Source organism: Bidens hawaiensis, unplaced genomic scaffold (genome assembly GCF_021521415.1).
Source record: "Bidens hawaiensis isolate Kalapana, Puna unplaced genomic scaffold, B.hawaiensis_p1.1 tig00035917_1, whole genome shotgun sequence".
Taxonomy (NCBI): Eukaryota; Viridiplantae; Streptophyta; class Magnoliopsida; order Asterales; family Asteraceae; genus Bidens; species Bidens hawaiensis.
In genome coordinates, this window is record NW_027496255.1 from 16,364 (window position 1) to 38,827 (window position 22,464).

Below are 22,464 nucleotides of genomic sequence, written 5' to 3' on the forward strand. Positions count from 1 at the left end.
CAAACTTGTGTTTTATATGTATTAGATAATAATAATATGTTATATTAGTGAAATTTAAAACCATAGCTGAGAATTACACTTGTCAATTTGTCATACCTTGTTCATAGTTTCATAGTATAGGAAAGTGATTATAATACAAGAGAAACTGATGTTTATATGATATAACAATAACTATTTGATAATCTTGCTCAAAAATCAGCTAGCGGTGGTGAGTGTGATGATTACGATTGTAACAAAGGGTGACAGCAACATAGCTGGAAAAACTTGCCGTGTTGTATTAAACGAGGCGTCTTCGATGCAACCCGAATAACTTAGCTAGTAAACCCAAACAAGACACATTTAACTAAACAAAACATGTTCTTAAACACTAACACAAACATGCATGTTTAATAAACACGTTACATAACATACCATTCTTAACACGATTAAATATAACTAAATAATTAACACGAGACAACGCATTTGACAGCAACACGAATGGCATGGCACATCTAACATGATTCGCTCAATATGATTAAATAATAACAAGGCACAACTACCAATATTAACAAAGGGTGACAATAACACAAAAGTCATAACTTATTTAGTTACTATAAAAGTATGTCGTTCCGACAAACGAGCCATAAATATGTCGTGCCGATCTAATGGGTTAAGCAAATTGAACCTATTTATACAAGTTTTTTTATCATGTCATTACCGTGTAGACTCGTTTACAATGGCGGACCTGCATAACAAATAGGTGGTTTCCCGGAACCACCCGAGTTTCGAAATTATAATGTATGATATATAGAAAATATTAGAGGGAACCACCGTATAAATTAGAAAGGAACCACTTTATTAACAATATGAACGTTGGTCTAGTTGGTAAGTTGTTGGTTTTGTAGACCGAAGGTCATGGGTTCAACTCTGCAAACCAACGATTGTTTTAAACTTCTTATATCAATTATACACTATAATTGTTCTTGATGTTGTTAATTGTTAAGTTGTTTATTATTAAATTTTAGTTTTAATTTGTTAGTTTGTAATTGTTGATAAAGGAACGGATATACATAAAAAAAATATAGAATCTGATTACATGCTTCGGTTAGACTTACTAAAACATTATTGAATGGTTCGTTAGCTTTTCGTGGTCATTGACGGTGTCTTTTTTATTATTTTATTGTGTTTTTATTATGTAATGAATTTTTCCCGAACCATCGAACCGACCCAGATTTTTTTTATACCTGACTCTATGAAATTGAAGCATCTAAAAATTTATAGATGCACCAAATTCCTGAATCCGCCACTGCTCGTTTACCACCCGTTTTATTGATAAGTCCATAAAATGCATGATTCGCAACTTGAAGGGACCAAAATTGCATATAACCGAGAAGTTAACAACGCAGCAAAGACTCAAAAAGTGAAGATAAAAAAATCGTGGCTGTAGTCGTCGAGTGTAATAACATTCGCCATTGATAATAATAATATTATTATTATTCAAAGGTTCAAGAAGCTCAACAATGGCGATGGCTTCTTTGTCCTTCAACTCATTACCAATACAACCGCCATCTCAACACGCTCGCAAGCTCATCGACGCGCCGCCACCAACGTCTGTTAACTACGGCAGCGGCACGTTAAAGCCTATTGTCATTTCCGGCGATCTTCCGACGTTTGTGTCTGCTCCTGGTCGTCGCATCGTTGCAGGTTAGTTATGTTTACTGTTAACTGATATCGGTTAATTGTTTTTGTTTGTTAGTTATAGGTTTTGAAATTTGAATTTTGAATTTTACTTTGTTAACGCATTACTCGATTTGTATATTAATTGTTTGTTTTGTTTACTGAGTTGTTTTAAATTATAGTTTCAGATTGTGAAACTGAATATTAAATCAATCTGAATTAGCATATCGGTTATTAGGCTGTGTGTTGTGGTTTAACTAGTTAAAGCGCCGCGTCAATGCCATGTTGGTTCAACTAATATTTAAAATCAAAGAAAAAAAAGTAAGTAAATGTGTGTGTGTCTGTGTTTGCATATTATTGGAGTTTGTAGTGGACCCCACACGCCAACATTGGAATGGCGCGGGAATTATAATTGGAGTGTTGTGGTTTGGCTTCCGGGTGAGGTGGACAGATGGTGCCTCCCCCTTGAGACCGAACGGTCATAATTGTAGCATATTGATTATGATTTATGAACTAACACACTTACACGCATAATTTGATGAAATCCCTAACTTAAGAACCTGGGAGTATCCAGACCTTTGAATTCATAACTATCATACCATCCATCTTTAGTCTTTACCGTTTTTTTGGAAGTAGATTCTAGTTATGAGACACCAGGATATTTTATAGCTTATCTTGAGTTTTCCTAGGAGCTTATAGGCTTATAGCATCTCATTCCAAATTAATAGCATATGTTCTTGGTTACATCAATTGTTTCATAATTTAATCCTTTTCAACAATGTGTTTTGGCTTCGGTGGATTTTAAATATATAACTTTTATGGATTTCGAATTATTGGCTTGGCATATATGGAACTTTAGGCTCATTTTCTTAAGTCAGCTTCGCAATCTTAGGGAACACTATATAAGCAACTCTATGTAATTGTAAACCTTTGGACTAAAGTAGTTATCTAATAAAATACTCTCTATTTTGGTTGTGTGCTCACATCGATCGAGTGAGCTGCATTATATGCATGTCAAATATATTGATTTCATATTCCTTAAATTAAAATTTACATGAAACAATTGTTTTAGTTGGGGATTTGCACGGGGACCTAGCTAAAGCGAGATGTGCACTCGAGTTGGCTGGTGTGTTAAGTTCAGATGGTCGGGACGTGTGGACCGGTCAGGAGACGGTATGCCTTTGGTTTGAGCAAATATAGAGTATCATAATTAATGCATTATTTACAAGTTTACCCTTTGACCAGGTCTTGGTTCAACTTGGAGATATACTAGACAGGGGTGAAGATGAAATTGCTATATTATCTTTGTTGAGGTCACTGCAAAATCAGGCTAAAGAACAGGGTGGAGCTGTTTTCCAGGTGAGGTTACAAAAACTATACTTTTTGATCTCACACTTGAAAGGTCAAATGTAGACATTGACTTACAGGTCAGTCAGGTTGCTTTTCATGTTATAGAAGTTATTGTGTGGTTAACAAGTGAATGCACTGTTTGATGATATTAGGTGAATGGGAATCATGAAACTATGAATGTTGAAGGGGATTTTAGATATGTTGATTCCGGGGCGTTTTATGAATGCTCAGATTTCCTAGAATATTTAAACGAGTGTGAGCACGCCTGGGAAGATGCGTTTGCAAGTTGGTTTGAAGTATCTGAAAGCTGGAAACAAGAGCGGAAAGTGTCGCATAGTTCATGGGGACCATGGAATCTAGTAAAGGTATGCAATTCATGGAATATATTGTTAGTTATATAACTATGTTTGTGATGATCATGATGGCAATTCGGTAATACTGTATATCCGTCTTCGTCTCTAATAAAAGGTGATGGGATTTGATTGATTCATTTAAATATTAGGACAGCGACAAAAGGGAGTAATTGCAAGATCAGTACTTTTAAGACCGGGCGGTCCATTGGCAGCTGAGCTGGCACGACATCCTGTTGTTCTTAAAGTTGATGATTGGGTCTTCTGTCATGGCGGACTTCTTCCTCACCATGGTAAATATTTTATATTTTCTGGGTATTAATTTCTTTGTAGAGATAAATACTGAATAATGTTGCAGTTACCTATGGCATAGAGAGGATAAACAATGAAGTATCTAAATGGATGACTAATGTTAATGAAGATGATAACGAGCCACAAATACCTTTTATAGCAACTCGAGGATATGATAGTGTTGTTTGGAATCGTTTATATTCTAGAGACACTTCTGAGTTAGAAGATTACAGTATTCAACAGGCAAGTAAAATTTGTATCTTTAATGTCTTTGTAACCGGTTTTGTATTCCAGGCCGAAACAGGCCGGGTTGACCCTTATTTGTGCTAGTTATGGTTACAAGAACGGCATTATTACAATAGTTATCTTAATCTTTGAATAAAAAGCTTTCGCAGTTGGTATTTTATACAAAATATGCTTTAAAGTGTCTTTCAACCCATTTGACACGTTCTGTGTTTAGGGGTGTGCATGGGTCGGTTGGGTCCGTTGTGGGCTCAAATCGAACCAAAAACCGAGGGTTTTTTTTAAAACGGTTTGGTTTTGGCTCTTTAGTTTTCAGTTTTCACAACGGAATGGCTTCAGTTTCAGTTTTGCCATTTGAGTTTCAGATTTTTGGGTCGAAAAGAAGGCCCAAAAATATGAGTTTGGGTCTAAAATTTGATGTTAATTAATGTTTAATTGATTATTAAACATTTGGGCCAAAATTTTTGGGTTACACCATTTATTATTATTTTATAAGTTACTTATCATAAAAAAATATTAGTTCTAATCTATAATTTAATAACAAAAGTCCTTTTTTCGGTTTTTTGCGAGTTCAGTTTGGTTAACAAAAGTTGGGCCAGTCTGATTTTTTCAGTTTTCAGCACTTGCAAAAACTGAAACCGAACCAGAAATTCTTTTATGCAAAAACATAAAACCAAACGGTCGTTTTGGGTTGGGTTTGGCTATTTTGGTTTGGTTATGTCGGTTATTTTGGTTACGGGTTGGTTATTTTGGTTTAGAGATAATTGATCAAAGTTGTGGTTGTTTCACAGATTCAGTCTGTTCTTGACAGCACACTTCAAGTAGTTGGTGCAAAGGCGATGGTGGTGGGACACACCCCACAAACTACAGGAGTCAATTGGTAAGCAGTCATCATGATATAGTTATTTGCTAATTTTAGTAAAATTGATAATAACTTATAAGAGATTTACTTTGTAAGCCATATTTCAACATTAATATAAAGGATATATTGTTTGGTATGCACCATAATGATACCCTAGGGCTTCTATTTTCCTTTTTTTGTCACACACCATAATGATATTTTCTTTACATATATTATTAGTATTATTATTATTATTTTTATTATTATTATTATTATTATTATTATTACTATTATTAATGTTTATATTACCGTTTAACTTTGATTTCTTTGTATTGCTTCATACATATGTACTTTAGAGCCGAGGGTCTCTCTGGAAGCCACCTCTTTATCCCTTTGGATAGAGGTACGGTGTGCCTACATCCCACCCTCCCCAGACCCTACTTATAGCTTTGCTGTTGGTGGGATTACACTAGGTATGATTGACTGATTGACATTGTTTGGTATGCAGTAAATATAACTGTAGCATTTGGCGCGTTGACGTGGGGGGATGTCTAGTGGAGTTCTTGATTCAAGACCTGAGGTAAACCTCATTTTGTTTTATATAATGTTGTAAAATATTTACAATGATATCATATACCAGGTATTAGAAATAAGAGGCGATAAAACAAGGGTAATTAGGAGTGAATCGGATGCATTCAGTGAACTTCAAGCTGCTGATTATATTTAAATAACCATATAAGGTATAGTTCAATTCATACCTTTGTACTCACAATAAACTGCAATAGTTCAATAGACATGTTTGACCCTTGGTTTAAAAAAGCGTTAGGCGAGGTGAGGCGTTTTGGTTCAAAAATCCGAAGCGCTAAGCGCTAGGCGCGAAGCGAGAGCTTCACGTATGTGAGGCGTTCTTATTTAAAAATACTAAAAATTAATTATACATGACATATTTTACTTGAAAATCAATCATAAAGATAAAACATATTTGTAAAACTAAACATATTTTACTAGAAGGTTGATATTTGGAGAAGATAAACTTTGAATATGAAAATTAAAGAGTGGTTTGAATTAAATAGAGTGATAAATATATATAATGCGGTTGGGTAATGTTTTATAGATGAGCCCCAACGTTATTATTTTAAGCAGATGGTCCAAACAGCTACATTTTCAATCTAATTTGGACTGAATCACATGAGGCGCTGCCTCAAGCGCCTCACGCCTCGCCAGCTAAATGCGCGCCTCATGTATTTTAGCGCCTCACCTAAAATAAGGCGTTTTCAAAAACGCCTCGGGCGCCTCACTCCTCAGGCGCGCCTTTTTAAACCAAGGACTTTGACCACTAGTCAAATTACTAAAATACCCTTAATTACATGCTGTGTATCTTACAATTGGCTTGATTGGTGACTTATGATCAGGGACTTATGTTGAAGATGAAGGCCCAATATGGTTTTCGCCGGCAAAGGGAGGGCCCATGGGTCGATGGGCTGCCAAATAATATGGCATAAACTTGGGCATATCTTGTACTATACCATTATTTGCATGTCTATATTGGGGATTTGGGTGGTGTATGTATATAAACAAGGTATTGTGGAATAAAACTTGTTTGGTTGATGTACAGGCCAACATACATGATGTAAAAGCTGTTAAGCATTGGATTATAGGGGACAAAACTTACATTTGCTTCTCTCTTTGATACATACATTTTTTTTCTTCAAATGATTCACTTGTCATTTGCATAATGTAGAAACACATGAAGTGTGAATCTGAATGATCCTTTTTAAAAGATGAAATATGACCTTAGTTGTCTTATTTATTACATAAATAGATCAAAATAGCACATCTAGTTAGGGATGGCGTTATCTCGGGTGTAGGATAGGTTTTGATAATCTATGTTTCATACCTGATTGTAAAAGTTTACATATATGGTCACATATTTGTCAAGTAATAGAGTTTCCTCGCATGTATCAACTATCAAGGGATCGTTGTTTATAAACTTACATGGTTAGGAATCAATTGCTGGGATACCCGTTACTCAAATGCGCTAACAAACTCACTCAAGAGGAAGACTTGAAAATATTGTATGAAATACTCAAGTAGAAATGTCACAAACTCCATAATTTTAATTTTTAACAATTAGAGTTTTATAGCAATTAGATATATCCATTTTCAAACTCATGACATTTATACCTTTCTATTGAAAGTCTGAAACTTGCATTAGGATGAGAGAGTTTGGAGTAAAAGAAGAAATAGACGGTGAAATCATCATATTACAAATTGTATTTGATAAAATGGTTAAATATTAAAGTTTAAGCATTTTGAACTTGAAATTTATATTAACACTTTAGCTTGGATAAATATGATATTATGTAAAGTATTATTTATATACAAGAAATTGCCCCTATATTAATTACAAAATCGTTAGATGCTGGTAAATGAATTTGGGACTGGTTTCAAGTAATCAAGCACGCAACATCTATTACCACCTTCATCTCAAAACGCAAAAACTTTTATCGTTAACACTTGTACCTAAAACATCGATTTTACTACTGTTCTCTATATGATCATACAACAAACTTAAAAGGCTTCAAACTACAACAACTGAAGCATGTTGGAGACTTTGCAAAAGCTTGGGCTTTCCAATACAGAAGACTTGGAGGTGGGCGAGAAGGAGGTTTTTCACATGATACTGCATGTTGGAGACTTTGGAAAGCGAGAATTGAGAAATGATGTATTTTTTGTTTAAAAACCGATGTAAATGTAAAAGTATAGCGTGATCGAACTGATATAATTTTAAGTTAACTCAGTGTGTTATTCGGTGGTCACTGCCTGCGGGTTGTGGAGGGAGTGCTGCGACGGTTGTCGCTTTGTTTATAGAAGTTTACAGTTAAAAGTAAAAAAGAAAAAGTAAAGTTGTGTATGGCTTCTAAGAGGGGTAACTTATTAAAACTTATACATAGTTATACACAACACAATCACATTGGCATCATCTATATACAGATCTTCACACCCACCATATATACCCAGTCTCGTAATCTCCGCACCTCACTTATAAATTCAAAGTGACAGCCACTGAATGCATGCTTCTCTCTTCTCAATAACAATCATAATCAGACCTGTTTCCACATTCAATCGTCTTTCAGCAATGGCGTCTTCATCTCTAGTGCTTCCATCACTCTCACTGACTCATCATCAACAGGTATCACTAAAAAGCTCGTCGTCCGTTTGTTTCGGCGGTTATAAAAATGGATTCAGACGGATTCACGTGGAGAAAGCTAGGGTTTCGATGATGAGTGTATCAGCTGGATCGGCTACTGCCATTGATGATGCGTTGTTTGTTGATTACAAGCCTACTACTGCCTTCCTGTTCCCCGGTCAGGTCAGGTTTATCAATTGAATGAAATTGATTAGTTGATTGATTGATTGGAAGTTAATTGCTGAATCGATCTGTGATATTTACTCTTCTGGATTGTTAATTGATCATTTGGAAGCGAATTGATTACTTGTTTTATATTGTACTAGTATTAATTCATATTAGGTTAGTTTTAGTTAGTGATCCCGTCTTAGTACGAGCTCATCGGCTCGAGTTCGGCACATTTAGCTTATAGAGAGCTTGAACTCGGTTCGTTTTGACTCGTGAGTAGTTTTCAAGCTCTAGCTCAGCTTGTTTATTTTTGATATATATTTTTTAATTATAAATTATATATAACATAATATATATTATTTAGTTATTTTTATCATAATTTTATATATAATAATTATTATTAAATAAATGTATATAATAAAGTAATTATTATATAGATTTTAGGCTCGTGTAGGCTCGCGGGTGAAGTGCTCAATAAGTGAAGCTCGTGCTTGGGATCGTTTATTGAACAAGCTTATTTTTATGCTCGACCTTGTTTAAGCTTGGCTCAGTTTGAGCTTTTTTGCGAGCCGGTCTAGAGTAACATTCTAGAGGCTTGGTTCGTTTACACCCCTATAGTTGAATGAAGTTGTTGAACGATCTGGGAAAATTGCTGTTTTGATTCGTGGTGAATGCTGTCAAGGGTTAGATACCGGATGAACTTGCGAATTTGATTCAATTTGTTTAGTTCATTGCTCAATTGGAAACAAATTGAAGAAAATTAGTTATTAGTTAACAAAATGATTTTGGCTCAAATTCATTTTTTTTGGGCCAAACTTTTCAAGCTCAAATGGCAAACCAAAAAAAACCGAAACCGAACCGAATACAAACCGAAGTCTGAAACAAAAAAAAAGAAGGAAAAACTGAAGCTAAACAGTTTTCAAAAATTCAAAACTGAAGTTTCGTTTTTTGGTTCAGTTTTAGCCCAAAGCTTAACCAATGCACACCCCTAGTGAAACTTACTGTTCTAATTGATTTGTTGTGAATGCTATTAAATAACAGATGAACTTCTGATATTGAATTAATGTGTGAATCTTTCTATCGAATCAGATGCTTTTGCTCAATTTCAAAATCATTTTGTTTCAGGGCGCACAAGCTGTTGGAATGGGGCAGGAGGCTCTCAAGGTACCAGCTGCTGCAGAGTTGTACAATAAGGCTAATGAAATTTTAGGGTGAGACTCAATAGTTTCTTCATTTATAATAATATAAATGCTTAGAGTTTAGATCAGCTTAAGTGCTATCATTTGATAACTCATGTTAATGAATGAATAAGTTAACATAAAGTTATACTTTCTTGAAGGTTTGACATCTTAGATGTATGCATTAACGGGCCAAAAGAGAAGTTGGATTCCACTGTTTTAAGTCAGGCAAGTTTCTCATTTTTTTCGTGTAGTTATTAAGCCAAACGTTCAATAAATCAAGAATCATAACAGCAAATCAATTAACTAATTAACCAAATAAAAGTTTACTTATTGGCTTATCGTTTTATAACTTTGCAGCCAGCTATATATGTTACTAGTTTAGCTGCAGTAGAGATACTACGTGCTCGTGAAGGTGGTCAACAGATCATTGACTCTGTTGATGTTACATGTGGATTAAGTTTAGGGGAATACACAGCTCTTGCATTTGCTGGAGCTTTTAGGTGAGTCAGTTAAACTGAATTCTGATATTATTGTTACTAAGCAATATCCTATTGACAAATGACAATGTTTATCTTTAGTTTTGAGGATGGTCTCAAGCTGGTCAAACTAAGAGGTCAAGCAATGCAAGTAAGGAAACAATAATAATACTTTATGTTAAACTGAATATTTTTTTTGAAAGATATTAATTTATGGCATTATAATTATTAGGAAGCTGCGGATGCTGCTAAAGGGGCCATGGTGAGTATTATTGGACTCGATTCCGATAAGGTTCAACAACTATGTGATGCAGCCAATGAAGAAGTCGAGGAAGCCGAGAAAGTTCAAATCGCGAACTTTTTATGCACCGTAATGCAATTCTCACAATTATTATTTTCATATTTTAATAATGTGAAGTTTTGTTTGTTGTTAATAATGTGGATTTTTGTTATACAGGGAAACTATGCAGTCTCTGGAGGTGTAAAGGGGATTGAAGCTGTGGAAGCAAAGGCTAAATCATTCAAGGCTCGAATGACGGTATTATCCTACCCCCCACCCCCTCTTTCCTTTCTCTTTTCTCAAAAAACCGTTATTTATGTATGCATAATAATATTCTGCAGGTGCGGCTTGCTGTCGCTGGGGCATTCCACACCCGATTCATGAATCCGGCTTTATCCCAGCTGGAATCCGCCTTGTCGGCAACCGAAATCAAAACTCCAAGAATACCGGTTATATCTAATGTCGACGCACAACCGCATGCTGACCCTGAAATAATCAAGAAAATCTTGGCTCGCCAGGTCAGCATCCAAAATTTTGAAGAATTATATCTTTTAGTTATAATTTTTACTAATTTTTGTTAACGATTGTTATGTTAGGTTACATCACCGGTTCAATGGGAGACAACAGTAAAAACTCTTTTATCACGGGGGCTTGAAAAGAGTTATGAACTCGGACCCGGAAAGGTAAAATATTGATTATTTTGAAGTTTCATTTTTTTGAATTTTTACCTAGTTTGCTTAAAAATGCACTAATTTGGATGTAAATTTAGGTTATTGCTGGAATTGTGAAGAGAATGGACAAAACATCGCCAATTGAGAACATTAGCGCGTGATTTGTTGCAGTTTTACAATAATTGATGAATCAATCCTATTCCTTGTGGTAAGAGCATAGAAAAGGATTATGGGGCTTATATAGAGCAAATTAATTTAGTTGAGTTTTTGTGTATGATCAGAACTTTGTTAGTAATTGTATTCAAAACACAAATTATATTGTATGCTCTTTGAGTGATGATTATTATGAGTTATTTAAATGGTCTTTTAACTTTTAAGCGTCAGCTTGGAAACCATGCAGCATTTTCATAGTATCATGCTGCAACATATAATCTAGTGATATTGCAGTGCGATGCATTTGGTAAAACACAAGTTTAGGTCTTTCAGACATTTTCATCGAACAGGATGTGTATCAGGAGTGTACAGGTCGTGTTGTGAGTTGGCGGGTTGGTTCTGACATGCTTCCAAAAGAGATTTGAGTTCGAAATAGAATCAGACACTTTTTAGTCTTAACACAATTATGACATGCCCATGCATGGGTTGAATCTAACAGGATTTGTTCAATCTAAAAATTATAAATTATTTTTAGTGTAATAATATTCTAAAATGGTAAATTTAAAACCACAGTTCATATGCATAAAACAAAATGTATGATAAATTGATAACCATCTATATATCTTTTAAATTTTGGTACAAAGTATTTGGTTAGTCTAACATAGCATATTTTAACAAAAGTTACAAACATAAAATGGAAATTTTGGTACAAAGTATTTGGTTAGTCTAACATAGCATATTTTAACAAAAGTTACAAACATAAAATGGTTAGCCCGTGAACATGACCCGTTAATGAAACAAGCTGACGATTTGCATCAGAAGTTAGCACTGACCTGTCTCAACTTTTGAATAAACAGCCTTTCGTGCAAAAAAACTGTCTGGAATAAAAACACCTACAACAAAAATAAACTTTTACTCAGATTCGTTTATTAATTCGAAGTTTTGAATAGCTGTAATGACCCAACATTACCCTAAGCGCTATTTCTTCACAGCAAGATGCACCAGCCGGGAATCGAACCCGCGTCTGTACCATGGCAGGGTACTATTCTACCACTGGACCACTGGTGCTTGATGAAATCTAACTCCAAACAATAATATAAAACAGAGTTGTCACACAACTGAATATGTGGGAAAATGTCAATTCCACATGCACAAAGACACCCAAACTGGCCTGTAGTGGTTATTTCAACTATCAAATACCAATAGCTGAGCAGAGTCGGATAATGGAAAATGATGGTCATGATTTAGTATGATGTCCTTATGGGTTTGTTAAGAGAAAATTACATGAGTAGACATGTTTGACCAAGAATTTATCAAAATAGACATGTCTATTTCCTACATCTCTCCAATCATTGATTTTTTGACCAATAAACAACTGACACGTCACCGAAGCAGGCTAAGGCGGCAACCCTTAGCCGCCACTTTATGGGCACGGAATTCTTGAAACCGGTAAAGTATTTATTGCTGATGGCTAAAACATGCTGGCTAGGAGAAAAAAAATTCAGTGCCCATAAAGTGGCGGCTAAACTTAGCCGGATTTGGTGACGTATCAGTTGTTTATTGGTCAAAAAACCTATGATTGAAGAGATGCAGGCTAAACTTAGCCGGATTTGGTGATGTAAATTCTTGATCAAGCATGTCTATTTCTGTAAATTTCCCGTTTGTTAATCATATTAAACAAGTTCACCGTTCGCAAGACATCTAGACTTATTAAAAATGACATTTTTTAACATTGCGACACCTCTACTACAAGTTTGTTTGTCTGTTGTCTCATTTTAGTTTTCATTTTGTTCTAAAGGGTTGGCACCTCTACTACGCTTTCCTGATGGTGTTATTGTTGTTCCAGATTTACGATGTATTCTTTCCATGTTTGATAAAAATGGGTTTGTAAGGTCTGCTAGTAAAGTGGATTGTGGACTTCGGGTTATTCGCAAAGGTAAGACAATATTGGATTATGTTGCTTAACCCTGTTCTCTTTAGTTAGCAACAATCTTTCTATAAATCTTGTACTTTTACGTCATAATAATATTTTCTATGTTTCCACCATAGCACTATTTTGATTGTCTATATCAGTGGAGCTCAGTGGCAATTAGACAGTTCATAGGTCTACCAACATATAACTTGTCAAAGAGATATTGTGGTTAAAGATGGTCGTATTTGAGCAAGGTCAAAACAGGTCAGGTGAAGTTATTCCATAACCACTTTTGCCTTCTTTATTTCTTACAAATATATGCCTTAATTATAATTTCAACCATAGGTGACCTATCGATAAGTAATAATTTCAAACATTTACTTAAAACCAGAATTCGTGTTATGTTAAATAACCAGTGAATAAAGTCATAAAAATTAGACTAGAACCAAAATTATAAGCTTAAAAGAAAATGTGAAGTTAATTTTTTAAAAATTTGTAGTTTTAAAGCATTAAACCTTTTAAATCATTTAACTCAAAAAAATAAATCAATGATGAAATAACAAACTTAAAATGATATAATTTACCTTTTGCAGTCATTTTTAACAAATAACTATGTTTGTATAGTTATTTGAATATAAGGATTGTAACGGGTTTAGGTATAACCAGGTATGGGTATAGGGTCTGACCGGTTTCAGGTATTTACATGTATAATCGGGTACGGTTTCAGGTACGAGTATCAAGCTAAAAATGCATACCATGTCTATACCTTGTGGAACTACTATCGAGCCGGGGGTCTCACCGGAAGCAGCCTCTCTATCCCTATGGGGTAGAGGTAAGGCTGCCTACATCTTACCCTCCTCAGACCCTACCATAGCTTTGCTATTGGTGGGATATACTGAGTACGATGATGATGATGTCTATACCTTGTGGGTTTCGGTATAGAATACCCGTTATAAAAAAAGCCGGTTCCGACTATTTTATCGGGTTCGATTCTGATTATAGGTTATTTTTTGCACATCTAAATGTAGCAGTGAAGTCCAAGCAGGTCTATGACATAAAATTTAATTTAAGAAAGATGCCAAGATTAAACGGACCAGGACCAATGTTATCTATCTCTAAGCTTAATGGTTCTCTTGTTGTGCTTGATCGGAATCCCTATTCGACGATTTATGATGTGTGGATGATGATAAAAAATGGTGGTTCAAAATCTTCGTTTACGAAGATATTCACTATTGATATTGATGTAACACCCGATACAGTAGGTTGTCAGATACTTGGATTTAGGAAGAATGGTGAGGTGAAGGTGGGACACATTCGTGGGGTTTATGAAGTAACTCAAACAACAACACTTGAGGTTTATGATACAGACTCTAAACAGTTGAATGAAATTGATAGGGATATATCTTGTAGCACGTGTTTTTCGATGGCATACTACACAGAGTCACTGCTCCTGCTTAATCACTCTGATTCAGTCATTGAGTCATAGACGATGGTGGACCTATATTGGCATGATAGATGTTGTGGTAATTGGTATTGTCATCTATATATGATGCCGATTTCTGCTGGTACTTGTAAGATGTTTATATTTTGTTGATGTTTAAAAGAATGTGTCTTGTAATCGCTTTAGTAGGACTGGGTTTGCTATTTAAAAGGGGGGTGTGACGCAGCTTGTTGCCTGTTTGCCTGCCACTTTATTGTAATCGCTTTGTAATAGCTATATATATATTATAATAAAAAAAATATAAAGCATGAACTTGGATTTTGTAATTAGTATCATCGGATAAACCAAGTGTGGTCATCACAAGATTCTTCATCTCCAAGAGGTCCACTTTAAACATCTTGTTAGATGATCCTTGGGAAGAACCTGACGATGATTCCATTATCCTAAATATAAGAAATTAACATAAATCGTAACATACAAAAATGCTTTATCAATAAAGAAAACACCTAAAAACCTCATTAGAGTCTCTATAGCAAGGAAAAATTTGTTATTCAAAAAGAACTAGCGTCATAATCACAACATTCAGTCTTAAACGTCTAATATAATTAACAATTATACTTATTGTAAGATTCATTATTTTCGTTTTCGCTGTACCCGACTGGTATTATATTTCGGGCCTTGGTATTATTCATGGAAGTTTATTCATTTATTTTATGTTAGTATATACGTTAAAAATCAAGTTATTTAAACTATAAGCAAATGTATGAATTGCAGTAGGTTTAGTTGGTTTGTGTTCAGTTCGTTTAACCCGGTTTGCAGCAGCTGGTTAGTTTCGCGGCTGGTTCAGCTCGTTTATGACTCGTTTAGCCCGTTTTAGTTCATTTTATCTTCAAATCTCTATTCAATTCGAGCTAGTATTCATATATAAAACTTCTGGAACAATCTTTCACCATTATCTAACAAAAACACGTTTATCACATCGTTTATCTTAAGAGAATTATAAATATAGGCCGGTTATGTGAACCTTACCTGTTTAGTTAAAACATGTTCATGGCTTGCATCTGAAGCTAACCCGGGTCTGTTTAAACTTATATAACAAATTCAAACCCACAAGGCCACGAATTTCATCCATGTTCTGTGAAAAACTTATACCCATAATGTAATCATTTTAAAAAATATGAAAACATGATATTTTTTATCTTGCTAAAAAAATCAACATGAAAAAATTAGCTCAGATTAACTTAATAATATTAGAAACATCAACATCACATTAAGCGCAATATCTTCACTGCAATAAATGCATCAGAAGTTAACACTGACCTGTCTCGACTTTTGAATAAACAGAAGCCTATTTTGTGCAAAAAAACTTTATGCAACGAAAACAGCTACAACATAAAGAAACTTTGCTCAGATTCTCTTATTAAGCCGAAGGATCGAATAGCTGTAATGACCAAACATTACAGTAAGGGCATTTTCTTCACGGCAAATGCACCAGCCGGGAATCGAACCCGGATCTGTACCGTGGCAGGGTACTATTCTACCACTAGCCACTGGTGCTTGACGAATGCTTATTCCAAACAATTGTATAAAACAGAATTGTCACACAAATGAATATGTGGGAAAATGTCAATTCCACAGGCACACAGACACCCAAACTGGCCTGTAGTAGTTATTTCAACTAACAAATACCAACAGCTGAGCAATGGTGGTCAGAGTCGGATGATGGAAAATGGCGGTCATGGTTGCGTATGATGTCATTATGGGTTTGTTAATCGTATTAAATATGTTCAGTGTTCGCAAGACATCTAGACTTTTTGTCTGTTGTGTTTTAACATTGTGACACATCTACTACAAGTTTGTTTGTCTGTTGTGTCATTTTAGTTTTTCATTTTGTTATTAAGGGTTGACACCTCTACTATTGTTGTTCCAGATGTACGATGAGTTCTTTCCATGTTTGATAAAATGGGTTGTAAGGTTTGCTGGTAGTGTGGATTGTGGACTTCTGGTTATTCGCAAAAGTAAGACAATATTGGAATAGGTTGCTTAACCCTGTTCTTTTTAGTTAGCAACAATCTTTCTATAAATCTTGTACTTTTACGTCATAATAATATTTTCCATGTTTCCACCATAGCACAATTTCGATTGTCTATATTAGCTGCGCTCAGTGGCAGTCAGCCACGGTTCATCTGTTCATAGGTCTACCAACATGTAACTTGTCAAAGAGATTGTGGTTGAAGATGGCCGTATGTGAGCAAGGTCGAAACACATCAGGTCAACTTGGTCCATAAGCGCTTTTGCCATCTTCTGAATATCTTAGAAATATATGCATTAATTATAATTTCAACCAAAACTCGTGTTACGTTAAATAACCAGTAGATAAAGTCATACAAAAATTAGACTCGACCCAAAATTATAAGCTTAAAAGGAAATGTGAAGTTAAGTTTGTCCAAAATTGTAGTTTTAAAGCATTAAACCTCCTAAACAATTTAACTCAAAAAATAAATACTGACGAAATAACACACTAAAAATGATCTGAACAGGGTTGTGGTTTCATACACACTCTTTAAAAAATCAAACAGCCTTGTTTATGTAGCATAAATAAAGACAAATTTTCCCTCATCATTTTCTTCTCGAAGGTGTGTGAAAACTATAACCCTATCTGAACAGGTTTTCAGTTACGTGAATCTGCATTTGTCTTTCACAAAAGTCGAAACTACAGATTTCACACCTCAGCTGGTATGCCAAAAAGCCGAAACAAACCGAATTATAAAAACTTATTTCACAACTATAACAAGTCTTTCCAATAACATTAGCAAGGCTTCAAAAACACCAGTGGAACCCAACAAATTACATACTAAAATAAACCCTACAAAAGTTACCAATAAATCTTTATGACATAACTCCATAAAAATCTGGATAAATAATTTTGAGCTCATCAAACAACACATACATCTAATCTCAAAACATATCCCATAAACAATTACCTACACGAAGAAACCAAAACCGCACCTTATACTTTGCATCAAATCATCACCGAGTGTTCGGTTTGAAGCTCAGAAAAAATATGACAGCTGGAAATATGCTGGACCCTGAGACTTGAAGAACTCGATCTGTGCTTTCTCCTATTGTGAGCTGTATCTCTCAAATACAACAATATAAAAATGTAAATGTCGATTATCGGGTCATCATGTTAACTTCTATCATTATCATGGTTTAATTCTTGAAAAAAAGATTTCCCAGCTTCATATGTTGACCAACAAATGGCAGCTGCTGGTGCATGAAACATCATTCTCGGCATCCATCCCCTAAATAGCCCTCTGTAACCGTCTTTTTTGACTATTGTTTTTAAAACATCCTTAATAGAACCATTTGCGTATCTATCGCATCCACACACGCCCTATAATTCAACAAATTGTAGTAGATTTAGTTGAGTTATGGATTAATAAGCATGTCTTAAAAAATGAACCTATATGCAAACTGCAATGAGTTGATTATGTTTATAAGTCAAAAAGACAAGATAAAAGAGTTCCAACATAATTGGGCAGACATGCAACTTCTAGAAGCTTTTGTATTTAGAAAATAAACTCTGAATGAGAAGAAAAGTCTTGTTTGAATAACAAAGCTTGGAGATTTTTAAAGCAAAATTATCAAAACACTCGCAAAATAATCAACAGAAATATAAAGACTTTACACTTGTCATTTTAGGCTCTAACTGAAAGGTACAACTGAAAGCTAATTTTGCCAAACATACTCATTAAGAAACACTAAAACAAAACAATTACAGCATAAACTAGCCTCACCAAATTTTGCCAAACATAATCATTAACAAACGCTAAAATAAAACAAATTCTTTTTCAATTTAAATTTTAGTGCTGTGTCCGCTTGTAAATTATGCGCTTTAATTAGTTGTACATCAGCTTTAGTTTTTTACTTTAATAATATTAAACATAGTAGCTAGGAAAAGGAACAAATGTATGCAATGCTTCTATTTGAAAAACAGCATTTACTTAAATTTTACACTATTTTCAACTTTTTATAACATAACTTAGTTTATACAATTTTTTTTTTGGTATCTTTTTAGCATTAAGTTATATAAACTTTTTTATAAGATTTGATTTGGTCATAAAAAAAATTTATTATATACAGGAAATGCAAAAAGTAGAGATAATGTGAAAATGTAAGGATTTGTTAGTGTGTTTGCAGGGATTGAGAGACAATGAGTTTTTTTTGCAAGACGTACCACATATTTAGGGAAGTGCATATTGTTCTAATTCACTTAGTTACACTATGTTATCAACATTATTATACTAGATTAAAAAAAGGAATATGATATAAGAGGCACGTAAAGCAAAGAATTTGATGATGATATAAGTAATTAGATAAAAAAAATTTCGTAACCCAAACCCAAATATATGCCCAATAATTGAGATTAATAAACACAAATATTGAGTTCCAAACTTCCAAAAGCCAAAAAAATAAATGACAGCACACTAACAATTTCATAATAATACCTGACACTGCAACTGGGTCTTGACAACATCAAGTGGAGTAGTAACAGCAGCCGCCAATGCCCCTGCAACAGCACCAGCAGTAGCATGAACCACCAACCGCTCATCATTCGCACTCTCCATTGAAATGCCCATCAATCCTCTCTTCGCTGCCTCATACGTCGCAAAATGCACCGCCGTAAAAGGCGCGTTCATCAAAATTGTAGTTTTATACGAAGCATAAAAAGCCCTAAATCCCTCCTCTCTCAACACCGTCCGTACACAATCAAACACACCTTTATATGGACTCCCACTACCCAATTGCAACCTATTTCAAAAAACAAAATAAATAAACCAGTAATATAAAATCCGTGAACTGTGAACATAATGATCACAAATAAGCATGTAAATGGACACGAACGAGGGCATGTTCGTGCTCTTTCATTTAGCTTTAACCGAACATGAACATATATTCAAACAACCTCTTTATTCCTCAAGTTCATTCATTAAGAAAATGGGCATGTTCATGTTTGTTTAAAACATATACGGGACCGTTCACGAACATAAACAAACAAACTTAAACTAAGCATAACTAAACAAACGTAAACGAACACAAATTAACATAATTGACCAATCATAAACTAACACAAACTCTAGTGGATGATCACCGCAAATTATTTTTTTCAATTAAAACTAACCAAATGTGTGACGTCTATATGCATATATAATATAAATGAGCCCTTCTTATACTTACAATTTTATAAATATAACCACTTAGGCATTTTTTTGAAATTTAATCAAAAACATAAACGAAATGTGTTCACATTCGTTCGTTTAATCAAATTGACCCAAAAAAAAACTTTTCTCATTAACGAACAACCCACCGAACAATTCAAGAACAACCCATAAACATTCAATTCATTTAAAACCCTAATCCCAAAATAATAATAATAATAATAATAATAATAACAATAATAATAATAATAATAGTAATAATAACAACCTCTGTTTAACCATATCCATGGGAGTAAACACGGCATCACTAGCCACCGTGGCCACCACACCTGCCGCCGCATGGGCCGTAGGGTTATTAGGGTTTCCTCTCGTAAACGTCTCCTTACACATCTCATACATCGAAAAATAAACAGCGTGGGCCGGGCCAGCACCAAGGCCCATGGCACCAATACCTCGGTAAAGTCCGGCGGGCCCATCGGACTTAATAATCGACTGCAAGGCCTGCCGGAGCCCCGCGGACTTAATCGGGCAGGACCCGAGAACCTGCATACGGGTCTTGATGGTGTCAATTGGAAACATGGCCATGTGCTCGACCATGCCGGCGATAGAACCGGCGATCATGAACTCCCAGAAGTGAAGGCCGTCGTGTGATGGTGTGACGATGAGTTCTGGGTGGTAGTCTGGTGGCAGTGGGATTGGGATTAGGTCTGATTGCTTGAATTTGGCTGCTGATGCTTCAGTTGCCATTGAAATGATGAATTTGGATTTGGGGATTTGGATGAATGAATGAATGAATGGAATTAGGGTTTTGACATTGTGTGTGTTTTTTGGTATTCAAGACAGAGTTTGATGAGTAGGTATTAGCGGGTTATGTAATGGTCCTTGTAATATTGGTAGGTTTAGGATTGGTCCTTTTGTATCTAATTTTTTTTTTTAATACGAAAAGTCACATGTTTAGCAGGTTACCGACGACACGATTTATAACTTGGATTTGGTGATTTAAGCGTGACGGTTATACATTTTATGTACCAATGATGAGAAATAATGTATTCTAGGCTCTTAATTTTAATTGTTTTTAAAAAGTATAAATTTTGCTTAACAGATCTTGTTGTTTCCATGCAGGCACCCTATATGCCAACGTATACCAGATTATATTAAAAAAGACGAAAAGGACACCCACAAGAAGCTGGAGTCTAACCGAGATTACAAGTACAAGGAAACGAACAGCAAAAAATGTGGGTGTTTATTTTGTGTGTCAACCATTGACTATTTTTAAAAATAAAATAACGGGTATTAGTAGTTGCAGTTTTATACCTCGTTGTAAAATTGTGTGTTTTTTAATATAATATGAATGTTTTTGCATTGTCGAGTTTTTGTTACCTTTAACAATTTTCAGAAGATGATAGACATTTATTCGTAAAAATTGGTCAAATGATAGTCGGTGCCGACAAGAGTGGCACCGCAAGGGAGATATGTTGTCCCATGTGGTCATGCTTGTCTAATTTAGCCTTACAAGGGATGCGAGATGAGTACCCGTTATGGTCTATCTATCTCATATGGTGAGTGGCGTTATGGGGAATTTTTATGTTGTTTACACTGAATGACACTTTGGCCGTTTCCAGATAATCCAAATTAGTTTTGATGTTTTCAAGGAAGGTATCCGGTTTCCCAAACGAAATTCAATAGTTTGAGCTATGAGGTGTAAATTATATCTTGCTATGAAAATAAGATTAACTGGTCACGACTTGATTCAACCAGACATTATGTTTTAAAGTATAGCCAAACTCACGCAAAGTAGCAATCCAATGGACATTAATTAGTGGGAATATGACCTAATCCATCGGAATAAACCTCTAAATTTGATACAATACTTATACACGACGTAATATAGAATGCAAGTAGAGATGATAATGGGTTGTGTTCGGGCTGAGTATTGATAAATTCAGTATCATACATGTTTTTAAAACTATGTCGCGTACTTGACCCATTACCCATCGGACTTGTCAGCTAATTACCTCTCGGTTAATACATACCAACACAAAACATGAATACCATTATACCAAAACTAAGGCAATGCTTTATAGAGGTGCACAAATCGGGTTTTTTCTAATACCCGGTTTCGGGTATGATCGGGTATTGAAAAATCGGGTATTGAGAGAAATCGGGTAGGGTTCGGGTAGGGTATTGAGGAGAAAAACTCAACCTTATGTACCCGGGTAGGGTATGATCGGGTTCGGGTATTGGAACCGGGTATGTGTTTGGGTACGACAAGATATTAATACCCGGTTTTGAATTTGTAATTTGTTTATTCATTTTCAAATTTGTTTAAAATTTAAGTTTGCTTTGTAATTTGTATTAATAATTAAACTATATTACAAAAACCATAAATCCACTTAAGTACAAATTATTTACTTAATAATATACATTTTAAAAAAACTTAAACATAAAAGTTGTGAAGTAAACATAAAAATATACTATAAAAACTCATGTATTCTTTCGGGTATTAGAAAATTGTTACCGGGTATCGGGTATAACCGGGTATGGGTATAAGGTATGACCGGTTCCGGGTATTTACGGGTATAAATCGGGTACGATTCCGGGTACGGGTATTGAGCTCAAAAAGCATACCCTATCCATACCCTACGGGTAGGGTCAGTTCAGGTTTCGGGTATAGAATACCCGGGTATAAAAAAACCGGTTCCGGGTATTTTTTCGGGTTTGGTTGCGGGTACGAGTTTTTTGTGCACCTCTAATGCTCGATGTCAAAGTCGGCCCATTGATGTTCCCTCATGTGCCAATATCTCATCACGGGCTCAAACATAAATCTCCTAATGATCTTATACATAGCCCAATAATAAATACGTCATTTTTTCTACAAAACCACTTATCATCAGTAGGCTTGTAAATGAAGGGACAGTGAACTATTTGTTTATCTTTGGCAAGAAATTCATTTATATAGTACACGAACGAACATGAACAAACTTTTTTGTTCACTTAGTTACACGAATGAACAACGGCACATGTCACGTTTACTCATTT

The 22,464-nt window shown here is 35.0% G+C and overlaps 2 protein-coding genes, 1 non-coding gene and 1 pseudogene across 4 annotated transcripts; 2 read left to right on the forward strand and 2 right to left on the reverse strand.

The window, feature by feature from the left end:
* The first annotated feature begins 1,341 nt into the window (after window positions 1-1,341).
* Window positions 1,342-5,461, forward strand: LOC143587906 (shewanella-like protein phosphatase 1; annotated as a pseudogene). The gene is made up of 9 exons (XR_013144997.1): window positions 1,342-1,683; window positions 2,729-2,829; window positions 2,902-3,015; window positions 3,159-3,371; window positions 3,514-3,649; window positions 3,715-3,890; window positions 4,682-4,770; window positions 5,240-5,311; window positions 5,372-5,461. The product of XR_013144997.1 is annotated as a shewanella-like protein phosphatase 1 (transcript).
* Window positions 5,462-7,748: 2,287 nt separating this feature from the next.
* LOC143587907 (uncharacterized) lies at window positions 7,749-11,037 on the forward strand. The gene is made up of 10 exons (XM_077069067.1): window positions 7,749-8,104; window positions 9,215-9,300; window positions 9,429-9,499; window positions 9,632-9,770; window positions 9,849-9,897; window positions 9,979-10,116; window positions 10,204-10,284; window positions 10,368-10,544; window positions 10,623-10,709; window positions 10,796-11,037. Exons 1-10 carry the CDS (start codon window positions 7,802-7,804, stop codon window positions 10,856-10,858), a joined length of 1,194 nt encoding a protein of 397 aa, XP_076925182.1. The 5' UTR covers window positions 7,749-7,801; the 3' UTR covers window positions 10,859-11,037.
* Window positions 11,038-11,847: 810 nt separating this feature from the next.
* On the reverse strand, window positions 11,848-11,918 carry TRNAG-GCC (transfer RNA glycine (anticodon GCC)). The gene has a single exon. It is a non-coding gene; the product is annotated as a tRNA-Gly (tRNA).
* Window positions 11,919-16,849: 4,931 nt separating this feature from the next.
* LOC143587901 (uncharacterized) lies at window positions 16,850-20,276 on the reverse strand. The gene is made up of 3 exons (XM_077069062.1): window positions 19,694-20,276; window positions 18,715-19,018; window positions 16,850-17,600 (listed from the first exon to the last, which is right to left on the reverse strand). Exons 1-3 carry the CDS (start codon window positions 20,170-20,172, stop codon window positions 17,394-17,396), a joined length of 990 nt encoding a protein of 329 aa, XP_076925177.1. The 5' UTR covers window positions 20,173-20,276; the 3' UTR covers window positions 16,850-17,393.
* Between the last annotated feature and the right edge of the window lie 2,188 nt (window positions 20,277-22,464).

Bases quoted from the DNA above. Each gene is read 5' to 3' on its own strand.
- LOC143587907 (XM_077069067.1), top strand. From the start codon at position 7,802: ATGCATGCTTCTCTCTTCTCAATAACAATCATAATCAGACCTGTTTCC. The intron at 8,105-9,214 runs GTCAGGTTTATC...ATTTTGTTTCAG, and splicing joins CCTTCCTGTTCCCCGGTCAG to GGCGCACAAGCTGTTGGAAT. The intron at 10,117-10,203 runs GTAATGCAATTC...TTTGTTATACAG, and splicing joins TCGCGAACTTTTTATGCACC to GGAAACTATGCAGTCTCTGG.
- LOC143587901 (XM_077069062.1), bottom strand. From the start codon at position 20,172: ATGGCAACTGAAGCATCAGCAGCCAAATTCAAGCAATCAGACCTAATC. The intron at 19,019-19,693 runs GTTGTTATTATT...TTTTTGAAATAG, and splicing joins ATGGATATGGTTAAACAGAG to GTTGCAATTGGGTAGTGGGA. The intron at 17,601-18,714 runs GTATTATTATGA...GTTGAATTATAG, and splicing joins AGACCCAGTTGCAGTGTCAG to GGCGTGTGTGGATGCGATAG.